Raw genomic sequence first — 24,338 nt, 5'->3', positions numbered from 1 at the left:
GTTTTGAGTAATCGTGTATACCGGAAACGATTCAAATGAAGAAATGTTTTGCGAAAAGGGCGAATTCGTGAATAAACTATGAGCTGTTTGCATTTAATACATATACAAACATGTACCTTTACAGTATATCCAAATGAAATTATAATAGCACATTGAAGAAAAATCACAAAAACCAATTAAATGTTGAAGTAGTAACTCATGCCATGTTTAATATTTAACTGCATTTGCAGAAAATGTATTACAATTTATTCAATCTGTCCACATTGTTCACCGAAATGTGGACACCGTGCAGCTCATCAGTGTCAACTGAATTTATGTACATGGGCACAAAATTTGCTACCGGTTGCATCGACTTTAATGACCCCTCGTTTACGTGATCCTAGTACAAACCGAAGGACATCCGCATCTTATGCAACGGTAGCATTTACTTAATTACCAGGATTTGCAACCGCATCACAGGGAAACTTTCATCAGAGAAAGTGATTCTCACTAATGCGGTCAAAATTCTTTCGACCATAAGCGCATAACTATGCCATTGAAGAGGGCCCTACCAGTCGTTCCGAGGTGAGGATTCCGCACCCAGAATACTGATGAGCCTAATAAAGTGGAACATTTGCGCGCTCGGAGCTGCGTTTTTGAAGACGATGAAAATCGACAACTCTCCTACACAGTGGGTGGAACCAACACGATGAATAATCGGGGACCAATAGTAACACAAGTCGGTTTTAATGGTTCGGTAGTGGTGCGAAAAATATGTACTCGCCAGCCCAGCTTAAACAAAAGCATCGCCAAAAACGGCTTCCGATGCTTATTTAGTGTTTCGCTTTTCGGTTGTCCGGTAGTGTTACAACCCAATGGGGCTGTTTAGGTTTCGCGTACTTTTTCGTGGATACTGAGCCGCTGCCTGAACCTAAGGAATCATTCAATCACTATCATACGGAACTGGAAAGTCAATAGGGAGCAGTGGTATAAAATACTCGCACAGTAGCATACACACTATCATTACCTTGCTGTCATTTGTTTAATCAACACGCATAGATTAAAATAAATTGACCGAAACGTTAGTAAGTTAGTTAGTTAGATCCTCCGGCACTTCCTACAGTGCGAAAGTGAAATTCGATTATTTACATAAACGAAGAAAAAACGGCAAAATGAAATCTGCCACATGTCTGTTAGTGCTAGGCGCTACCGCCCTACTCGGTGCAGTGTCCTGTGCATCGATTGCATCCAATTTAGTGGAGGCTGCCACCCCGCGAATCGCAACCAGCGAGCAACTGCTGTCATCGATCGTGAATGACTGTTTCGAGCAAGACTCAGTGATGAGTTGCCTCAAGGGCAAAGTACTCATCTATCTGGACGGTGTGTTGGGATTGCACGAAGAGCAGGCCCGTGCATTTGAAGATCAAAATGTGGATAAGGTCATCTTCGACCGGGTTGCTCGTGTCCTTGCCTCGCACGAGTTCAAACTGCAGCTGCCGGAGGATACCGTTGTCAGCTACCGAGCTGACAAGGGAATAAATTTAGATTCCCTGCCTTTAGGATTAGGCGCCGGTGGGTATTAGTGATAGTGCTGCTGTTTTTGCTTCTATATGATGAAATTGGAATCTTTTGGGTGAAAACCAAGTGCAACTCTGACAACAGAAACTCTACTAAGAAAACTAAATTAGGTGCATGAAGCATGTGAAAAAAATATCCAACTGTGGATTTTATTTCCAAGACACAAATATCGTGAAAAGGTTCGCGGGTTGCATGTAAAAATAATTCAATGGCCCTGGATGAATATGAAGATTGCGTCTAGTTAAGCACCTTAAATTTTCAAAAATCATCATGGATTAACTTTTGAAATGGTTCGAGCTTCCAATTTAAAAAGTATAACTCTAACAAATTTTAATATAAGAAAACTAAATCAAAATCCTATTTTAAAAACAGTATGCGAAAAACTCACTGCTACTACTACTACTACTTATTTATTTGTTATTAGATATTTTCTCCTATGGTACCAACTATCAAAAAAGTAAGCAAACTTACAAAGCTTCTTTCACATGTGCGAAGACAGTTAAAATTTCAATATTTACATCACGCTGATTAAAATTCAATACTACATGCGTGTCATCAAACTAAGCCGAATGGAAAGTAACTATCTGGGATAATGAAGTGTATTTTATTTACACAAACAATTAGTTTTGATCTTACTATTTTAAAACCAGTAAGATAATTTGTTACAGAAATTTTCACTTATGAAATCTGAGTTGAAACTCCGATTATCAACTAATGGGAAAATTCAGAGACCAGATTTATATTTTAAAATATAAATCACAAAAAACCCTCTTCACAGAAACACTCTTTTGCAAACCGGGGCTCGAACATACGACGACCGGCTTATTAGACCAGCATTGTACCTCGATATCAACTAGAAGGCTTTAAACTATGTTGTATTGAAGATCATTTACGTTTTAGTTGTGAATTCCTGTGATTACATATAATATTTTTACGTTCGTAACTCAGTGCTAACAGAAAAAGAATGGTCTCTGTGTTAAACACTGACATCAAATTTATTGGTTGTTCATACATATTTATAATTGTATTTGTGCCAATTGCAACAAATGTGCAACATTTTACAAGACTCATCCCATATGTTGAAGATCAACTTTTCCACACTCGGGAACAAGCTAGTACTGTAATTGCGATGTTTACGTTTGCGATGTTTTTTGTGTGGTTCTGACAATATTATATTAAAAATATGGGTCATTCCATACGAAGTGCACATGCCACTTGGACACGACCATCACAGGTTTTGCTCATTTAGTGTCACTTTCTGAAAACCCAAATTCTGATGTCGATTGGAATACCCCCTCTGTGGGACCCCCTCTTTGTTGCAAGATAACGCATTTTTTGTGAAAAACATTTTTTTTTATTTCCTACAATTTATAGACATAAGACGTCTGAAAAATACTGATAGGTGATATTTAAAGAAAATGAAGCAAGGAATCTAGAAATACAATTTTTTGGCCGTAAATGTTGCCATTTTGCATTTTTCGGCAAATGAAGCCAATTTTATTTTGAAAAGTAGTGCTGAATACAACAAATACAACATTCGTACAGTATCAGTAGATTGAAAATTGTGGTCGCAGTGTTTGGTCCATACAGAGAAAAAAGGGAAAAACAGAAAAAAATGTTTTCAGAATGCCATGAAATATTTTCAATAAAATTTTGTTTGCCTTTCTCGAAAGTTGGTGAATGTATTGAAAGTTGTAATAATAGACAGTTTCTTTACATCTTCAAAGTATCATTGGATTTTGAGAGGTTGTTGCCAATCTCAAGGACATGTTGCTGAAAACTCGTTTATAAAAAATCATTTTCCATATTTTTCGCTTTTCGTAATCAATCCGAATGAAACTCAAACCAATTTGATTGTGGAGAGGTAATGTTAACCCCCCTTCCATTGCTTCCAATGGAATACAATTTGTTCTCATTATTTAGTTAAAGTCTTCAAATGAAACAATCGACAACAGCAACAACAACAGTTATTTAATAAACATAAAAAAAGATCAATAACTAAAATAAAAACAGTCTCATGAGAATTAATCTGAACGAAACCTATTTAACAGTTATTTTAGCACAATACAGTTAGTAGAACAGTAGCTGAAATGCATTTAATTCTAAAGCATTTTTCGCATAACTAAACTAACTAAAACTAATACAATTCTTTCCCCATGCACGTGCCTGTGTTCGTACACTATTTCTCCTGCCCATCGTAGAACCCCGTGGTCACTTATTGAAGAAGAAACTACTGCTTCCAGTTCTACTGCTACTCAAGCTGAAAATGAAAGCCCTGATGCCGATTATCGTCGCTCTGGTCGGTCTGAAAGCCATGAAAGCACTGATTCTGTCAAAATTGGCAATCACTTTGGTGCTTGGTTTCCTGATTGCTCAACTGGTCAAGAAGTCCGGGCTGGGAATGCCAATGATGTCAATGATGCCCATGATGCCACCCGCTGCTGAATACGGTGCCCCTGCTCCAGCCACCACTGAACCACCGTCCAGCTACAACCCATCTTCCTGGGAACCACAAACTGGAGGACCATACTCACGCGTATGGGAACCATCGACCTCGTCCTCGTCGCACAGTTTAGCGTACAGTTCATACTATCCGAGCTCCAGCGGCAACAGTGGGTCATCGTATAGTTCCACGGGCTACAACTCTGGCTCATCGGGATCTAGCTCATCTCCTTCTTCGTCGTCATCATCATCATCGTCTACCTCAGCCCATGCCTACTAGCGATACCGAATTCTAAGCTAGATTGAATTGTTCCGACTAGAAGGAATACACTGATGTACAGTTAAATCTCCAAACCAAAAAGTATGGTAGCACTGAAACAATCTCATCGTCCCATCGACCCCACGGACAACCTTCTTGATTGGATAGTCTAATCATTCCGAAGAATGTCCAAGCCTTTGGTGAAAGAAAAAAACAAACCAACTAAAACTAATATTTATTTGCTTCACCTATCTATTTATTGTCTGAGAGAATGGACGTATTTAATAAACGAAATATTTTCACAGATTTCAAAACAATTGAACAATGAAAGAAATCCATTTTTTGGGAATAACATTTTTGAAACTATCAAATTTTTTCGTTCTAACCGTATCAATCTAGCTGTTAGGTTGAAATTTCCAGTTACTATAGTTTTTCTTCGAAAAAATAGGTCAGTTATAGTCTTAAGTAACACTTCAAAAACATCTGCCAAGAAATTTATTTTGCATTTATTTTAGTTTTTGCTTATTTAAAGGGCTATAATTTAGTGACATGTTCTTTGAAACTTTTCGCTAGCTCACCTGGTTGAGATACGGCCTATCTTTTATATGTTGTGTTTTTTACTTGATACTTACATGAGTAATGCTACATCACTTTTTGTATTGGCTGGATAAACAAAAAACAAATTAATATGTTAAGCAAACATATTTTTTAGATTTGCTTCAGAGCATGAAAAAGTTCTTCAATACAGAACGAAACTTCGTTAAGACGAATTCCAAACAATTACAAAATTACAAATTACAACTTGGCGCTTCTTTTGAAGCACCTGCATGTGAAACAAATCGCAAACAGAGTAATGTTTGCAATACTCTACCGCTTATGTTGAAATTACTGCAAAACTAGCTGAACTCATAAAATTTGCAAAACAAGTTAAAAACTATAGACTACTCTTTGAAATCTGTATAAATGCTGCCAAACCACATCTATTTAGTGTGAAATCAGCGTTAGGTTTAAAGCCTCAGCTGCGACGCATCTTCTATATGACAGACATCACTGGAATAATAAAATGCAATTCCACAAAAAAGTCCTAGTTTTATTTTTTTGTCATTTTTAATTGAGGTGGACTTTGAACAAAAATTTCCATAGTGAAAAGATGCCATTTTATTTTTGTTTGCTTGTTTTTCCTTTTTAAATCACGACCAATATTTTTAGAGCCAAAACGGTTTGTTTGATCAGTGTAATGCTTTTAGCAAAGCTGAGATTATTGTTTCGCCTTTTTGTAGAAAATATACACTCTAAACAAATTTTCTTTTTTGAGAGAAAAGGTGAAAGTAGAAAATTTTTTAAACCTAATTTTGAAACATCTCAAAAACAGATGCACTTAGAAAGTTAGTTGCCAAAAGTTTTATGATTCAAAATTTTACTACAATCAGATTGTATGTTTCTCAGAGATGTCTAGACAAATTTTCATAAAATCATGGTCGTATGGAAGGTCTAGTAGCCCAATAAGACCCTATTGATTTTTTTTTTCAATCGGACTTTTACTTTGTCTGCTATGTTTAAAAATGTGAAATCCAGTTTCGAAACGAAACATATTCATCTAAAAGCTTCTCCAACATGTCAGGCGTACCACAAGGAAGCAACGTCGGTCCACTTCTGTTCTCAATATTCATCAATGAGCTGTCGATTTTACTGCCATCGGGATGTCGGCTCTTTTATGCGGATGATGTCAAATTAAACGTAACTGTGAAACGCATCGATGATTGTCATGTGCTCCAACAATGGATCAACATTTTCGAAGAATGGTGCTCTAGAAATCTTCTAACGATTAACATCAATGAATGCAATGCAAAAACGTTCCATCGAAAACTGAACCCAATCACTTACAATTACAGCATTTCCAACCAACCTCTTGTACGAGTTGACTACATTCGGTACTTGGGAGTAGTACTCGATTCTGGATTCTCATTTCACCTTCACTACGACAACATAATTTCTAAAGCCAACAGACAGCACGGATTTTTGTTTGAAATATGTAACGAATTTTGCGATCCTCATTGTATACGGCCGCTGTACTGTGTTTTAGTGCGCTCGATTTTAGAGTCCAATTCAGTTGTGTGGTGCCCATATCAGCACCCTTGGAAAAACAGATTCGAATCAGAGCAGAAGAATTTCGTAAAACACGTTCTTCGACGTTTGCCATGGCGAATTACAGTGAACTTGCCACCATATGAACACCGGTGCAACCTGTTGGGTCTAAACACACTAGAACACAAGCGATTCGTTGCTCAGGCTGTTTTTGTCAGAAAAATACTGAAAGGAGACGCTGATTTTGAGCAAATTCTGACACAACTTAATTTTTACGCACCTGAAAGGGTTCTACAGCAGCGGGATTTTCAATCTCTCGGATGCCCGTCGTACGGAATACGGTCGCCATGAGCCGAACCGTTTCATGGCTACCAGCTTTAATGAGGTCTACCACCTCTACGATTTCAACGTCTCTAATGCGGCATTTCAACGGAAACTTCTGGATAGAAGGCGAGAACTTCAATGACGAGAATTTAACGAAATAAACTATCTAGGATCATTGACATTACCTGAAGTATTAGTGATAGCTTCATACTCACTGGCCAATCAACATGTAACCTGTTCGTTTTTTTTGTATTAGTTCTGGATTATGTTTTGTGAATGTTTTTGTAAATTAAAAAAGATATGAGGTTTTTATACCTTTTTGAGTAACAAACTGTGACACAAAAGGGCATTTCCTCATCACGAAAAATTCATTGAGGCATACTTAGCCAGATGAAAATAACAAATAAATAAATAAAATTAAAATAAGAATAAATATTCCGAGGCCTACTTAAACTCACTCACTTTTCGCAGAGATGGCTGAATCGATTTCCACAAAATTATTGTCAAATGAAAAGTTTAGTTGCCTCATAGCACCCTTTCTAATTATACTGTATTCGGACTGTAACTTCGTCAGTAATGTATCAAAATGATAAAATCACGAAACATTATTATCTCAGATACTACACAACCGATTTGAACAATACTGATATCAGATAAACGGTGGTTAAGGGTTAACTGATGAATTTTATGATTTTTTTTTGTTAGGGAATTAGAATTACGTTGTCCATTGATGTGAACTTTTGTAATATATCCCAGTCAATTGCTATACGTGTCCCCTTGCAAAATACAATGACCACTATTGTTGAGTGATCAGGTACCTGCATCGACACGCTCCCAGTCAGGTTAAATATGGTTTATGAAGCCAATCACCTGCCCAGGATTTAAAGACCAAATCTCTTTGGACTGTAAACAGCCACTGCCAAGAACCCTTGATCTGCGTTTAAATAATGCACCACAACTGCACAGCAGATGCTCCGATGTCTCGCTTTCTATATTACAGAAGCGACATAATGATTAAACACGTGATTCAAAAGTTGTAAAAAGAAAGTCATATTTGAAATAGAAAAAAAATCTACTATAATTAATCGAATCAAAAATGATATTTTATCGAATGTATAATCGAGTTCAACCTAATTAAAAGTACAGTGACGTTTCGATTATACCACGATAATGTTATGTTTCAAATGTTCGGTATACTTTTTCATTCAGAATGAAATATAAATCAAGTAAATATTACCAGGGTGTATTTTTCTGAAAATTGAAGTGTTCGTGTAAACCTATTTAATTAAATAATAAGTTTGTATGAGAAAGGCTGGATCTGACCACTAGGTGAATTAATTTAGGTTTTGACTCGACATTTTTTTGTGTTTAGGAATTTTCGTCACTGCGCTCAATTTTTTATATTTTGTAACATAGCCTCAAAATAAAGTTTAGTGCTTAGTGCATAAATTAACAATAATTTGAAAACGGATGCATTTATTTTAATTAAATTATTAATTTTCGTTTTTCCGGCGGTATGTTTTTATTGGTTTTTTATTATTAAATCTTTCATTTAGAGTGTCAGATGAGTCTACCTAATTTACCGTAAACAGCTTATCTAGCTCGGCAATTTTTTTTTTAGCAAATATTAACCGAAGTTCCTGAAAATACTGCCGAACATTTGTAGAGCATTTATCTAAATATATCTGTTTATGTTCTCGGCAATAAAATCAGGGTTTGTGACCTTTTTATATTTCTCATGATTTTCAACTCAATTCGCTTGCGAAATAATACCACTGCTATTGATCCTTTTTCGAAAGAATTTGGCAGAAATGAATAAAAACGTTTATCAAATGAAGTTTTTTACGGGGATTTCGGAATTCACGCGGATTTCAGAATTACCGCGTTTTTACGCGGATTGTTTTACGCGCTACGTACTAAATCCAGTGTTTCTTGGAGAACTGGAAACAGAAGCTTTTTGACAGCCGAACGTTCAGGGCCGAAGAGAGTATTTCTGTAGAGAGCTCGGCAAATTTTTACTCAATTTGGAATAACCAATAAAATTTTCACAATCGATGTACGACAAAGACATGCCAAATGCACGCATTTAATATAAAAAAGGTGTACAGCAATTCTGACCATTCCCTTTTGATATTGATTATACTTACGAATGGGTGAGGATGGGGCAGATTCTTTTCATTCTGTTTATGTTCTCGGCAATAAAATCAGAGTTTGTGACCTTTTTATATTTTTTATAATTTTCAAATCAATTCGCTTGCGGAATAATACCACTGCTATTGATCCTTTTTCGAAAGAATTCAGCAGAAATGAATAAAAACGTTTATCAAATGAAGTTTTTTACGTGGCTTTTGAAATTTACGCGGATTTCAGAATTACCGCGTTTTTACGCGGATTTTTTTACGCGCTACGTACTCTCGCGTGAAAAAGACTTTAGTGTATTATTATAAATACTGAAATTGAAAAAATGCTTTAAAACTTAACCTTTAATAAAAAAAAACAATTTTTCCTATTTTCATCCTGGACGTTTTTAAAAAAGTTTACTGTCTACTATTTTCCGTTAAAACGGTTTTGTCTTTGCTCGTAGCCGCAATACTGACGGTTTTGTCTTTGTTAATGAGTGTGCACCATGTGCACTCTTGCTTATAGCGACATCAGTGGGATTGTTACCTACTGAACAAAATTCGTTATTTTTCGGGACGATGAAATCATCATCGAGGTGTACGTTAGGGTGCCAACCAATATTCTGTTTGAAAAATGTGTACTGTCGGGATAAAACCATCACACATCGGAATACGTTGAACAAAGTTGGCCAGAAGTTATTCTAATGAGGGTGTTTCCTGTGTCCAAATGTGTCCGAAAGTGGTTTTATTTTCATTAAGCATAATTAGAGACAGTGGTAATTCGCGGCAAAAAGTTGAAAATTCGCGGGTGGCAAAATATAAAATATTCAAAATTCGCGGTTTTTTCGCGGCATTCTTTTCTTTAGAAAACGCCAAATAAAGTGCTCTTAGTAATATAATAAAAAAAACTGTTTTATTTAATTTAATGTAGGTACTGTAATTTAACCGAACGATTCATGATTTCTTTGCAGTAAGGACTACTGTGTTGAATTGTCTTCAATCATATTTTGGTGTCGGCAGGCACATATTATTCAAGTTATTCTGACTCACGTTGCATTTCGCATCTACTGAGTTTCTAGGAATCGATAATTTTTTTTGCAAACTGGAAAAGTGCAAGAATACTTACCAAAATTATAATATCAATCTCACTGTTGCGTATTTTTTAAAATGCAAAAATGCTTACTACTTGAACTTAGTTGGTATCTTGTTACTTCGATTTTGCACACTCTGGGCTATCATGCAGGGCTAGACCTTCCATTTGACACTGATTTTGTGGAAATCGGTCCAGCCATCTCTGAGAAACATGAGTGAGATTTAACACTCTCCAGAACTTCTGAACCACACGTTCAATCTTCATGAAACTCAGAAGTTAAGGGTTTTTTAAGTAGCTCGTTCATTTAAAACCAATTTTGTTAAAATCGGTTGAGTAGTTTCTGAGATAATAATGTTTCGTGATTTTCACATTTTTAAACATAAGCTCTAAACTAAAAATCCGATTGCAATGAAATTCAATAGGGTCTTATGGGGCAACTAGACCTCTCATTCGCAATTAATTTCATGAAGATCGGTCCAGCCATCTCTGAGAAAATCGAGTGAGATTGGGAGAGCGTTACATACACACACACATACACACACACATACACACACACATACACACACACATACACACACACATACAGAAAATGCTCAGCTCGTCAAACTAAGTCGAGTGGTATACGATATTCGGCCCTTCGGAGCACTTTCATACCTTTGGTTTTTACAGTAATTGCTATACCTTTCTAGGAGAAAGGCAAAAAGGTGTACAGCAATTCTGACCATTCCCTTTTCATATAGATTATACTTACGAATGGGTGAGGATGGGGCAGATTCTTTTTATGGTACTCATTCAAAAATACACTTGCTGGGAGCCTTAACGAATTACTGTTTTGTGAAAATTTTGGTCCGGCTTTCGACTAGAATAAACTAAAGTCGCTTTTTACGCGGGGGATACGTGCCGCGGGAAAGGAAACCGTGTAAATTCCGAAATCCGCGTAAAAAAATACCGCGTACATTCCGGAATCCGCGTAAAAAACTGCGTAAATTCCGAAATCCGCGTAAAGACATTACGGAATCCGCGTAAAAAAATACCGTGTAAAAAAACCGCGTAAATTCCGGAATTCGCGTAAAAATAGCCGCTTAAAAAAACTGCATAAAAAGCGACCTTAGTGTACTCCTATGTGCGTCACCCAGTAAGTGTGGTGAGCCCGGTAGATTTGAGATTGGTTACATGTTACTGGCGCATTATCTATTACAAATGCTTCGCTGCTGAATAAATAAATAAATCCACTTGAAACCAAGAACTCAAGCTCTTCTGTGATTTGCGGATAAATTCAAGTGTTATTAGCTAAGACTTAGGTTATTAGAAGTGTCACATGCACTGATTCAAGTCAAAAAAAAAAACCTCTTCCCCAGTGCTATCTGAAACATGTTCCAACTGGGTCGACTTTTTTCTGGCTCTTATGAAATTTGCTGTTGAATTCAAATGTGATTTGAAGTATTCTCCAGAACCAACAAACCAGCAACAACCAAGTTAAACAGTAACGTATAGAAATTCAATATCTCTCATTTGGCGGTTTCCACATTTAAATTGGTTCAGTTGATTTGAGTAAATTTAAAGACAAATTTAGGTGACGGTGTTATCCGCATGGGATGCCGATTCCACCCTCGCTGGTTGATAAACGTGTTGTATATTTTCCTGTTGGGGAAACTGCTGGCCAGTATCCCATAATAAAATATTCATTCATTCCTGGGCTGGTACAATTGTTCATGGCGATAACAAAATTGAGGCATTGCTTGTTCATCGATAATTGAAGATATTTACAAACAAATTTTCTTGCTTGAGATACAAAAATGCTGTGAGTAAGGTTTAATCAATTTTTAGTAAAAAAATTAAGGAAAGAGATCATATTCTACTTCTACACTGCAAGCAAGTACTTGGAACTAAGGAGACGCATGGTTTCGTATGACGAGTATATTTTTAGATTTCTATGTACATAAATACAATATAAGTTGTACCAATGCAGCTAAGAATACTATTTTTCATTACCAGCCGCAGTGATAGAAACTATCGCTTGAATCGTTACGGATAACTATCAACATAATCAATAACTAACTTTTTAGATGTATTTTTCAAACTATCTTGTAAAAAACATCCGTTAGAATGTGCAACAACTATGATACTCCTCTTAGGCGACATCTATTATAACAAACGCTAAATTACAATTTTTTTACCTCCTCTCTCCGCTTTGTAACGTAACGCCACCATCTAGGTACTCTCCATAAAAATTACGTAGTGCTATAAGAAACAAACAGAACATTCTTATTTCTATGTAACAAATACTATTGGGTTCATTGCTTCATTCGGCAAGTTGTTCATTTTGTTCAGAACGATATATTCAAACATTCCTTCAAAAGAAATTATTTCAGGTTTATTTCATTACAGTTATCGAAATTTCTTGACAGGCTCTCGCTGACATTTGTCTGGTCGTGAACAAATCCCGTTGTCTCCTTTCTCTCGGCTGGTACCTATAAGTAAATAATGATACCTTTCCCATCCTTACTGTTACTAGTAGGATAATTAACAGCTGACTAACTTGTCTTTTTTCTCGAAATAACATTGCATAATGTACAAGCAAGTACCTTATGACCACTGCTACCAATAGTTAGATATATTGTGGTGGACCAAGCAAGTACAAAACGTTATTTGATTTAATTCACTACGATTTTTACAGAAAACAGTAAAGGTCTAATGATGAAATATTTATTGCAAGCAATCCGCTTATCGTTCAGCATTCCAAATAGCAAACAACCAACAACATCGAAAGAGGTTTTTCACAAACTTCATACCAGAAGGAGGCAAACCAAAATAAGTAGTAGTTATATGAGGTCATTAAACCACCTAAACTAATAAAGTACAACGTGTTCAACACCGCATTCGCAATCATCGTTCTTCAAGTACCCATTATTTCACCGCAACTGTTCCGGTACAACTATGAGCAGTCGAGTCAGAATTGGTTCTTATCAGAGTTTATTGTTTAATATAACTGGCATCATTTTTATTACTACACAGGTATTGCACTACTAGTAAATTACTGATCTACAATAGGGTTCTTTAGAAATAACAGTTAACAAAATATTCTTCAGATAAAGAAACATTGTTGATTGCTTGGAGAACAGTAATGAGCACTAGGTCACACGGTGAACGTACTAACTACACTACACTGCTGAAACTATCAAAAATCCTTGTAAATCACCACACCCAGATTTTTAATCATTTTTATTTAAGAAGTTGCTTATCGTTAGCTAAGAAAAGACAGTTTAGTTTCTGCAATAAATTAAAAAAAAAATACAATTTTTTTCTTGAGTTTTTGCACTTTAAGAGAATTTTGAATAGTTTCATCCTATATACAAGTTGTTTTCATATATTTCTGATTATTTTAACTAGATTTTCCGCTGAACTTGCTACACTTGCTGCCAGCATTAACCTGTAATCCGAAACGAAACAAGCAGTGAACCGAGTAGCACACTGATAACACTTGCCACAGTAACAGTTGCAGTTGAACTTTCAGTTGTTGTACTCGGAATGGTTTGAGTGCTTGTAGAGCCAACGGAGGTAGTGGTGGGAGGTTTGTTGGTAGTAACTTCAGGAGAGGTTGTAGTGGTCGGTTCTTCTGTAGCAGTTGTAGACATTTCCGTAGTTGTATATCCTGCTGTGGTAGCCGTCGACGCCGCACCAGTTGTTGTTGACTCTGGGGTGCTTGACGAACTTTCAACAGTCGAACTTCCCGTAGTTGTTAGAATTTCTGTAGTAGTTATGGGTGCCGGAGTAGTCGTTATGGCAGTTACAGTTGTTGTTGATTCTACAGGACTGCTTGAAGTTACATCAGTGCTGGACGAATGTTCAACAGTTGAAGAACTATCAGTGGTGGCTTGAGCTGCCGTGGTAGTAATCAGACCAGTAGTGGTTGTTATCACCACTTGGGTTGTTGTTGGCTCTATGGTGCTTACTGTGGTTTCTTCTGTGCTTGACGAATGATCAACAGTTGATGAAATTTCTGTTCCAGTAGGAGTAGTCACTGCTTCGTTTGTTGTCGACTCGCTAGTTATGGATGTGATAGTAGTCGTTATGCCAGTTTCCGGTGTTGTTGATTCAACGGTACTGCTTGAGGTTCCATCAGTGCTCGACGAAAGTTCAACGGTCGAAGAACTACTAGTGGTTGCTTGAGCTTCTGTGGTAGCTTCTGTAGCAGTAGAACTGGTTACTGCTTCGTTTGTTGTTGATTCGGTAGTGCTTGGTGAGCTTTCAACAGTCGAAGAGCTTCCCGTAGTTGCTTGAACTTCCGTGGTAGTTATGGGTACCGTAGTAGTCGTTATGGCAGTTTCAGTTGTTGTTGATTCTACAGTACTGCTTGACGTTCCATCAGAACTGGACGATTGTTCAACGGTTGAAGAACTAGTAGTAGTTGCTTGAGCTTCCGTGGTAGTAATTAGATCAGTAGTGGATGTTATTACCACTTCGGTTGTTGGTTCTGCTGGGCTTACGGTGGTTTCTTCTGTGCTTGACAAATGATCAACAGTTGACGAAGCTTCTGTGCCAGTAGAGGTAGTTACTGGTTCGATTGTTGTTGACTCTGCGGTGCTTGATGTACTTTCAACAGACAAAGAACTTCCTGTAGTTGCTTGAACTTCCGTAGTAGTCGTTACGCCAATTTCTGTTGTTGTTGATTCTACAGTACTGCTTGAGGTTCCATCAGAGCTGGACGATTGTTCAACGGTTGAAGAACTACTAGTAGTTGCTTGAGCTTCCGTGGTAGTAATTAGGTCAGTAGTGGATGTTATCACCCCTTCGGTTGTTGGTTCTGCTGGGTTTATTGTGGTTTCTTCTGTGCTCGACGAAAGATCAACAGTTGACGAAGTTTCTGTACCAGTAGAACTAGTCACTGCTTCGTTTGTTGTTAACTCTGCGGTGCTTGATGAACTTTCAACAGACGAAGAACTTCCTGTAGTTGCTTGAACTTCCGTAGTAGTCGTCACGCCAGTTTCAGTTGTTGTAGATTCTATGGTACTGCTTGAGGTTCCGTCAGTGCTGGATGATTGTTCAACGGTTGAAGAACTTTCTGTACCCGTATTATCTCCTGTGGTCTCTACTTCAGTTGTTGTAGGTTTTTTGGTGCTCGATGTATTTTCAATGATTAAAGTGCTTTCTGTTGTTGTGTAATCTTCCGTGGTAGTTAGAAGCTCAGTAGTAGTCGTAATCACAGTTTCCGTTGTTATTGATGCTGTAATACTGGCTGTGGTTTCATCAGTGCTTAACGAGTTTGAAGAATTTTCTGTATTAATATGATCTTCAGTGGCAGTAGACGAGTGCTCAACGGTCGAAGAACTGCCACTGGATGATTGAGCGTCTGTGGTAGTAATAAGTTCAGTAGTAATCGATATTCCTGTTTCAGTTGTGGTTGATTCTGCGGCATTAACTAAGGTTCCATCAGTGCTCGATGAGTCTTCAACGGTTGTAGAACTTCCCGTACCAGCGTTATCTTTGTTGGCAATAGTCACCGCTTCGCTTGTAAGAGGTTCTCTAGTGCTTGGAACTAAGGAGACGCATGGTTTCGTATGACGAGTATATTTTTAGATTTCTATGTACATAAATACAATATAAGTTGTACCAATGCAGCTAAGAATACTATTTTTCATTACCAGCCGCAGTGATAGAAACTATCGCTTGAATCGTTACGGATAACTATCAACATAATCAATAACTAACTTTTTAGATGTATTTTTCAAACTATCTTGTAAAAAACATCCGTTAGAATGTGCAACAACTATGATACTCCTCTTAGGCGACATCTATTATAACAAACGCTAAATTACAATTTTTTTACCTCCTCTCTCCGCTTTGTAACGTAACGCCACCATCTAGGTACTCTCCATAAAAATTACGTAGTGCTATAAGAAACAAACAGAACATTCTTATTTCTATGTAACAAATACTATTGGGTTCATTGCTTCATTCGGCAAGTTGTTCATTTTGTTCAGAACGATATATTCAAACATTCCTTCAAAAGAAATTATTTCAGGTTTATTTCATTACAGTTATCGAAATTTCTTGACAGGCTCTCGCTGACATTTGTCTGGTCGTGAACAAATCCCGTTGTCTCCTTTCTCTCGGCTGGTACCTATAAGTAAATACTGATACCTTTCCCATCCTTACTGTTACTAGTAGGATAATTAACAGCTGACTAACTTGTCTTTTTTCTCGAAATAACATTGCATAATGTACAAGCAAGTACCTTATGACCACTGCTACCAATAGTTAGATATATTGTGGTGGACCAAGCAAGTACAAAACGTTATTTGATTTAATTCACTACGATTTTTACAGAAAACAGTAAAGGTCTAATGATGAAATATTTATTGCAAGCAATCCGCTTATCGTTCAGCATTCCAAATAGCAAACAACCAACAACATCGAAAGAGGTTTTTCACAAACTTCATACCAGAAGGAGGCAAACCAAAATAAGTAGTAGTTATATGAGGTCATTAAACCACCTAAACTAATAAAGTACAACGTGTTCAACACCGCATTCGCAATCATCGTTCTTCAAGTACCCATTATTTCACCGCAACTGTTCCGGTACAACTATGAGCAGTCGAGTCAGAATTGGTTCTTATCAGAGTTTATTGTTTAATATAACTGGCATCATTTTTATTACTACACAGGTATTGCACTACTAGTAAATTACTGATCTACAATAGGGTTCTTTAGAAATAACAGTTAACAAAATATTCTTCAGATAAAGAAACATTGTTGATTGCTTGGAGAACAGTAATGAGCACTAGGTCACACGGTGAACGTACTAACTACACTACACTGCTGAAACTATCAAAAATCCTTGTAAATCACCACACCCAGATTTTTAATCATTTTTATTTAAGAAGTTGCTTATCGTTAGCTAAGAAAAGACAGTTTAGTTTCTGCAATAAATTAAAAAAAAAATACAATTTTTTTCTTGAGTTTTTGCACTTTAAGAGAATTTTGAATAGTTTCATCCTATATACAAGTTGTTTTCATATATTTCTGATTATTTTAACTAGATTTTCCGCTGAACCGTGTACACTTGCTGCCAGCATTAACCTGTAATCCGAAACGAAACAAGCAGTGAACCGAGTAGCACACTGATAACACTTGCCACAGTAACAGTTGCAGTTGAACTTTCAGTTGTTGTACTCGGAATGGTTTGAGTGCTTGTAGAGCCAACGGAGGTAGTGGTGGGAGGTTTGTTGGTAGTAACTTCAGGAGAGGTTGTAGTGGTCGGTTCTTCTGTAGCAGTTGTAGACATTTCCGTAGTTGTATATCCTGCTGTGGTAGCCGTCGACGCCGCACCAGTTGTTGTTGACTCTGGGGTGCTTGACGAACTTTCAACAGTCGAACTTCCCGTAGTTGTTAGAATTTCTGTAGTAGTTATGGGTGCCGGAGTAGTCGTTATGGCAGTTACAGTTGTTGTTGATTCTACAGGACTGCTTGAAGTTACATCAGTGCTGGACGAATGTTCAACAGTTGAAGAACTATCAGTGGTGGCTTGAGCTGCCGTGGTAGTAATCAGACCAGTAGTGGTTGTTATCACCACTTGGGTTGTTGTTGGCTCTATGGTGCTTACTGTGGTTTCTTCTGTGCTTGACGAATGATCAACAGTTGATGAAATTTCTGTTCCAGTAGGAGTAGTCACTGCTTCGTTTGTTGTCGACTCGCTAGTTATGGATGTGATAGTAGTCGTTATGCCAGTTTCCGGTGTTGTTGATTCAACGGTACTGCTTGAGGTTCCATCAGTGCTCGACGAAAGTTCAACGGTCGAAGAACTACTAGTGGTTGCTTGAGCTTCTGTGGTAGCTTCTGTAGCAGTAGAACTGGTTACTGCTTCGTTTGTTGTTGATTCGGTAGTGCTTGGTGAGCTTTCAACAGTCGAAGAGCTTCCCGTAGTTGCTTGAACTTCCGTGGTAGTTATGGGTACCGTAGTAGTCGTTATGGCAGTTTCAGTTGTTGTTGATTCTACAGTACTGCTTGACGTTCCATCAGAACTGGACGATTGTTCAACGGTTGAAGAACTAGTAGTAGTTGCTTGAGCTTCCGTGGTAGTAATTAGATCAGTAGTGGATGTTATTACCACTTCGGTTGTTGGTTCTGCTGGGCTTACGGTGGTTTCTTCTGTGCTTGACAAATGATCAACAGTTGACGAAGCTTCTGTGCCAGTAGAGGTAGTTACTGGTTCGATTGTTGTTGACTCTGCGGTGCTTGATGTACTTTCAACAGACAAAGAACTTCCTGTAGTTGCTTGAACTTCCGTAGTAGTCGTTACGCCAATTTCTGTTGTTGTTGATTCTACAGTACTGCTTGAGGTTCCATCAGAGCTGGACGATTGTTCAACGGTTGAAGAACTACTAGTAGTTGCTTGAGCTTCCGTGGTAGTAATTAGGTCAGTAGTGGATGTTATCACCCCTTCGGTTGTTGGTTCTGCTGGGTTTATTGTGGTTTCTTCTGTGCTCGACGAAAGATCAACAGTTGACGAAGTTTCTGTACCAGTAGAACTAGTCACTACTTCGTTTGTTGTTAACTCTGCGGTGCTTGATGAACTTTCAACAGACGAAGAACTTCCTGTAGTTGCTTGAACTTCCGTAGTAGTCGTCACGCCAGTTTCAGTTGTTGTAGATTCTATGGTACTGCTTGAGGTTCCGTCAGTGCTGGATGATTGTTCAACGGTTGAAGAACTTTCTGTACCCGTATTATCTCCTGTGGTCTCTACTTCAGTTGTTGTAGGTTTTTTGGTGCTCGATGTATTTTCAATGATTAAAGTGCTTTCTGTTGTTGTGTAATCTTCCGTGGTAGTTAGAAGCTCAGTAGTAGTCGTAATCACAGTTTCCGTTGTTATTGATGCTGTAATACTGGCTGTGGTTTCATCAGTGCTTAACGAGTTTGAAGAATTTTCTGTATTAATATGATCTTCAGTGGCAGTAGACGAGTGCTCAACGGTCGAAGAACTGCCACTGGATGATTGAGCGTCTGTGGTAGTAATAAGTTCAGTAGTAATCGATATTCCTGTTTCAGTTGTGGTTGATTCTGCGGCATTAACTAAGGTTCCATCAGTGCTCGATGAGTCTTCAACGGTTGTAGAACTTCCCGTACCAGCGTTATCTTTGTTGGCAATAGTCACCGCTTCGCTTGTAAGAGGTTCTCTAGTGCTTGATGAAAGTTCAACAACCGAAGAATTTTTCGTATTTGTAGTAGTAGTTTCAACACTCTGCGTAGTACTGCTAGCCTCGAAAGTGATTATTGGTTTTTCTGTACTGTATAATGATGCATTATTAGATAACTGATTCTCAGTATCTCCTGTAAGGTTGTCCATACTGGCAGCCAAAGGTCTTTTACTGCTACTCGTTTTTAAAACATCAGGCGTGGTTTGCCAATCGACAGCACTTTTTTTGGAATCATATTCGTTTCGCTGCACATCATCTGTACCTATATCTGCAATTTCATTTTCTGCTCTACTCACAGGAACAGTTTCTGTTACATTCTGTTCTGGCATATTGGTATCCAACAAGTTGCTAATCCTACTATGATCGATCATAGAATCCATAAAATCCACTTTATTTACCACTACTGTTGACCTGTTATATGACACCGAATAAAAATATTAAAGATTAATCCCAAATATTCGATATTTCAAATAACAGAACACTCATACTTGTCATAATGCAAAGGATTCCCGATGACTAGAACGATTAAGGTCAGATAACATTTTGCAAGCACAACTGCCTTCATTTTACTTCACAGTCAAGTATTCTAACTATAGATCACAGTTCAGTTACAACCATCAGGCACTATATGGCACTTGGTAGGTGTTTACACCCGAATCGTTCAAGAACAACTGAGCGTCCGCGAATATCAATCGAACCCTTATTAACCCAGCCGATATGGTTTAAAACACTTCCTCTACGTAATTGTCGTACCCGTCGTTACTGGTATTAGTTGCCAAACTGTGCCAATCCATAGCACTCTACCCCGCATAAAGCGGCAAAGCAGTAATCAATGCGGTACTTGTCACACCATCTCGTCAAGTACAAATGCTAAAATGCAATTTCCCGCCTGAGTACCATTGGCAGTACTTTCGTCTGGAGCATTTGATGGAGGTGGCGTCGTACCTATTCTGCCTGCGTTCACAACTCAATGGTTATCAGGTAGAAAAGCCTATCCGACCCATTGCCGTCCCCCGCATTTGCAGAAACCGGCCGTGCGGAAAGTCATTGGAGAAGGCACCATAAACAATGATTCACCGTCCAGTTGCAGATGGCAGACGGTGGAGGGGGATTTTCTTATCGTTGCTTTCTTCGTACTCGTCCTTGCGGGTCACAGCCTTCAGGTCAACCAACCAACCAACTGTTGGTGCCGTTTGCCTGTTGATTTAAAATTCGAAAAATCATGAAATATGGTCAAAAAATAGATGGATCCTTTCCAGGCACAGACACCTTTCGAGCTCGACGCTCGCCAACCCGCTACTGACCATTCGGTACTTAACGTACACAGCAATCAAATTCTGGTGAATGACGGCTGCGGCTAACCAATAGAAGACGACCGCGACAGTCATTTATGTATAATAAATTATGAGCTGAATGTAACAATGCAAATTACCGGTCTCATTTGGTGCTGACCTGCCATGTGCGACAGACTGATACAATCACATCACACCGAATCGATTGGTGCGATTCGGTTATTTTACAGCCTTGGACTACATATATCGATTGACATTGATTGCGTGAATGCGGTGATGAGTAATTAGTTGCCGAATATGAAATACTCTCTTTTTACTTGCCTAGACAACTCGGTTGCACGAAAAAGTATTTGTCAAATCGTTCGTCAACCCTACTTCTATTATGTGAGGGTATTTATCAGACATTTATGTAATCCTTATAATAATAGTTAGGCTTGTAGACAACGGAAATGTCCTAGTAAATAGCATTGAATTTTATCCTAATTTCTTTGTCATGCCACGTGTACGTTCTATATTTGAATTAAGCATCTAGAAGAGGTAGAAACTGGGTTTTGTAAAATATTGGCTAACTATCCTTCAGAAATATTCTTGCGAATCTGAGTTATTGGTTTCAACATTGCTCGCCAACACGGTTATGTTCGCTGCAACTTTATCTCTAGTTATGTTATCCTGCAACTTTAACTCTAGTTATGTTATCCTTAGCGCTGCTTATCGCCAACCAGATAACCAAAATTGCGATACCGATAAACTTTGATCAGGACAATTACCAATAATCGCTAATGAGTTGTTTCTAAACAACAAAATTATATTTTGATAATTTTTTCACAGAAGGTGCTATTTTCAGCTACTCCTTCCGAAATCTTAAATAGATTTGATTAATCTTTGCTATACCTTCATATTTCAACTTCATAAAACCGAAAACTGAAAGTCACAGTATTACTTTTCTTGTAATTCTAGGTTCTGCGTTAAACACCCAAATCATTTGGATCTTTATACTTGAATAAAAAAAAACCATGCCCTTTCGTTACGCCTTACTCCTAACCTTATGAAATCAGAGGAATTTGAAAGTTTCATACGAAATTATACTGATCGAGTCTGCTTGATAATTTCATCATTTAAGGAATTGCTCATATAGAAAATGAGGATTCTTAAGAGAATTCTAGTTTAAAAATAAGGTCAGAGGAAGAAAAATAATTGAAAACAAAAGAACGAAAAAGTGGATAATAAAAACAGAACGAGTAGGAGGGTAGTGTTTGAGACACTACGGTCTCAACTACGGGAGAACTATGCAAGTTTTATATTTGGTTTTGCAGCATGTAATCAGAACAAGTGGAAAACGAAATCGGGGCGCTTGGTTTTTCTTACAGTTTTGGGTAACATCAAATTGTTTAATCACTGATTGCGGTTTTTTTTTTCCAGACTTATATTAAGGGGTAATATGCAGCAAAAAAATTTTAAGCTAGTAGAAGTTACCAATAAACAATATCGTGTTTCAAATTTAAAGTATAGGGGTCGCTGCATCAAGTTTCGACCGTTACAGCGTCTCTAAAGCACGTGTTTATTCACAATTTCCCTTTGTTTAGTCGATCAGTCGTTCTCGTTGTGTACGTTCTTTGTTTGAGTTTTTCTATACTTATTAACTGTGAGTTATATTCAAAAGTACCTAAATATGAGTGACAAGTTTGAGTTTTGCGTGGGTTCGGACACCAACCGCGTCAAAGTCGCTGAGCATCGCATATCTGATATTGCGAAAAAGAGTAGGCGCAGCCTTACATCAGATAAAAAAAGAAAGAAGAGGAAAATAAAGCCAAGTAAGGACAACTTTACGGCGCAGGGATAGCTGACTGAAGGTAACATTAGGTGCTTTATCATTGCGATTATTAATATTTATAGCATTTTGAAAGTTTAAACGCGTTTTTCTAAAAACCATGCTTTTAACCGTTCTGTACTCGGCAGGGTACCCGGGTACCTTGTCGACGACTTCCGGTTTCCGGAAAACAACCATAAATGGTCGGATACCACCAAATATGGGTATTTCAGGAATCGAATTGATGCTGAGATCAAAAGTCAACTCCAGAGGATATTTCTGAGTTCAAAATGGTGACTTCTGGTTTGTGGAAAACAGTACCAAATACTACCCCATATGAGTACTTCCGGTATCGGGATGATGTCCAGAAACATTAAAACGATCCTATATGCCATTCTAAATTCTGTAACCTTCGGTTTCATTGCATGCGCTGGCTCCGCTACAATTAAAACTTAATCCAGACTTGCTCGACTTAAATCCCCCATCCCCTAGATCCTACCCTGGATTCACGGCACATCTACATGAGTGATATCCCTCCAAGTATGTCGTTTAACGTCTAGGACGGAGGGGTCACCCAAGCAAGAAAGCTCGTCAACAATATCACCATTACCATTTTAACAGAGTTAGGTGATATCCCTTCAAGTCTGTCGCTTCGCGTCTGGGACGGAGGGGTCACTCATACGGGGTCGCTCACAGGCACACTGACAGAGGCGACCAAGCTATTCAGCTCCACAGGGTGGTTCAAAAGAAAAGGGTAGCCCAGGGAGCAGGTCTATTGCGGTTCGGGGGTGTTCGGGACAGTCGCGATTCTGCAATGACAGCTCACATAAAAGGCGAAGAACCGGTACCAAGCGGGCTTTTTTTGGCGAAGCCCGCTAAACATCGAGAGGTGCGCGCTTATAGATTTGATGTACAATTACTTACAATACGCTGGGTGTGAATTAATGGATTTGTCAGGAGTAAAAAAGTGTAGTGATAGTGCTTAGCAATTAAAAGATTTATTGGAAAACTACACATGGATTTGTATAACAAGGAGAAAAAAAGGTCATCGAAGGGCCTTTTATTCTTGCTTCCAGAGCTTTACGGTCGAGGCGGCGTCCTCTATTGAAAGGGAATACAGAAATCTTTCCCACCATTTTGCGGCGTCCAAGCTGAAACAGCGCCATTTTGGGCGCACCTGTCAGCACCTTTAGTTACCAAGTACGAGCCGGGAGCCATTAACAAGACCGTATGAGCTGCTAGTGAGCAGAGGATCGCAAAAGTTGTCAACAGCCACGATGTTCGGGACGCCGACTCGTGCTCAGCAGTAACGGAACGGAATTTAGCCACTTGTGAACGTCGTCAAGAGAGCAAGTAACTTAGTAATAAGGACAGAGCTATGTCGGGAAGGGAAATAAACTAGATTTTTAAGATGATTTATACCTACTTTCAAGCCCGAGATTCCCCTTAATTTTCACCTAGCTTCGCATTTCGCTCTTTCGTTTAGTTGGTTTCGAAGGAAAAGTTCATTTCGATACGATAGTGTCGGAGTCGTTAGGCAACGTACTGAAATTTTGTTCACCCCTGTTAAATGGTTCGTGCCCCGGGTGTGTTCTGTAAGTGAAGTACTAGAAAGTGGTGAATGTAAGACTAGCTGTGAGCTCGTTTCCAATAATAAGCATAACCTTTCCCCACCCAACACCCCCTGAGCAAGCGGGGTTATCAATTCCAAGATGGTGACTTCCGGTTTCCGGCAAACAACCTAAGACGACCGAATACCATCTAATATGGGTATTTCAGGGATCGGATTGATGCGCAGAGAAATCAACTCCGAATGCGATTTTTTAATTCAAGATGGTGACTTCCAGTTTCCGCAAAATATCCAAAATTGACCGAATTTTACCATATGTAAGTACTTTTGAAATCAGAATGATGTTAAGAGACCTGAAAACGACTCCTTACGAACTGGAAGTCACCATCTTGAATTTAAAAATAGCACCTGAAGTCGACTATTGCTCTTGGGGTATTATTTTTGAAATCTTAAAGGGTACTCGACCATTTTAGGTTGTTTCCGCAAAACCGGACGCTCCATCTTGGAATCCAAAAAGGCGTCTGGGGTCATTTTATGGTCTCAGAGCAACATCGCGGTTCCGAAAATACCCATATTGCTTGGTATTTGGAAACAT

At 38.3% G+C, this 24,338-nt stretch overlaps 3 protein-coding genes across 4 annotated transcripts; 1 reads left to right on the top strand and 2 right to left on the bottom strand.

Moving 5' to 3' along the window:
- The first annotated feature begins 826 nt into the window (after positions 1–826).
- On the top strand, positions 827–4,564 carry LOC129732223 (uncharacterized). 2 transcript variants are annotated; one of them, XM_055692886.1, is made up of 2 exons: positions 827–1,551; positions 3,801–4,564. In XM_055692886.1, the coding sequence occupies exons 1-2, from the start codon at positions 1,152–1,154 to the stop codon at positions 4,277–4,279; spliced, it is 879 nt and encodes a 292-aa protein (XP_055548861.1). In that variant the 5' UTR covers positions 827–1,151; the 3' UTR covers positions 4,280–4,564. The 2 variants fall into 2 exon arrangements, with proteins under 2 accessions (XP_055548861.1, XP_055548853.1); XM_055692878.1 differs by having other exon boundaries at positions 3,759–4,564.
- Positions 4,565–11,782: 7,218 nt separating this feature from the next.
- On the bottom strand, positions 11,783–15,519 carry LOC129717242 (mucin-2-like). Its single transcript, XM_055667097.1, has 2 exons — positions 15,492–15,519; positions 11,783–15,416 (listed from the first exon to the last, which is right to left on the bottom strand). Exons 1-2 carry the CDS (start codon positions 15,517–15,519, stop codon positions 13,306–13,308), a joined length of 2,139 nt encoding a protein of 712 aa, XP_055523072.1. The 3' UTR covers positions 11,783–13,305.
- Positions 15,433–19,835, bottom strand: LOC129717998 (mucin-2-like). Its single transcript, XM_055668369.1, has 2 exons — positions 19,563–19,835; positions 15,433–19,485 (listed from the first exon to the last, which is right to left on the bottom strand). Exons 1-2 carry the CDS (start codon positions 19,637–19,639, stop codon positions 16,956–16,958), a joined length of 2,607 nt encoding a protein of 868 aa, XP_055524344.1. The 5' UTR covers positions 19,640–19,835; the 3' UTR covers positions 15,433–16,955.
- Between the last annotated feature and the right edge of the window lie 4,503 nt (positions 19,836–24,338).

This window comes from Wyeomyia smithii, chromosome 1 (genome assembly GCF_029784165.1).
Source record: "Wyeomyia smithii strain HCP4-BCI-WySm-NY-G18 chromosome 1, ASM2978416v1, whole genome shotgun sequence".
NCBI lineage: Eukaryota > Metazoa > Arthropoda > Insecta > Diptera > Culicidae > Wyeomyia > Wyeomyia smithii.
The sequence above is the reverse complement of the archived record's forward strand: the minus strand, read 5'-3'. Positions and strand labels throughout refer to the sequence as shown.

Excerpts from the sequence above, each read along its gene's own strand:
- LOC129732223 (XM_055692878.1), top strand. The coding sequence starts at position 1,152 with ATGAAATCTGCCACATGTCTGTTAGTGCTAGGCGCTACCGCCCTACTC. Across the intron at positions 1,552-3,758 it reads GCCTTTAGGATTAGGCGCCG|AACCCCGTGGTCACTTATTG; the intron begins GTGGGTATTAGT and ends TGCCCATCGTAG.
- LOC129717242 (XM_055667097.1), bottom strand. The coding sequence starts at position 15,519 with ATGAAAAATAGTATTCTTAGCTGCATTG. Across the intron at positions 15,417-15,491 it reads TAGTATTCTTAGCTGCATTG|TTCCAAGCACTAGAGAACCT; the intron begins GTACAACTTATA and ends GCGTCTCCTTAG.
- LOC129717998 (XM_055668369.1), bottom strand. The coding sequence starts at position 19,639 with ATGAAGGCAGTTGTGCTTGCAAAATGTTATCTGACCTTAATCGTTCTA. Across the intron at positions 19,486-19,562 it reads AATCCTTTGCATTATGACAA|GTCAACAGTAGTGGTAAATA; the intron begins GTATGAGTGTTC and ends GTCATATAACAG.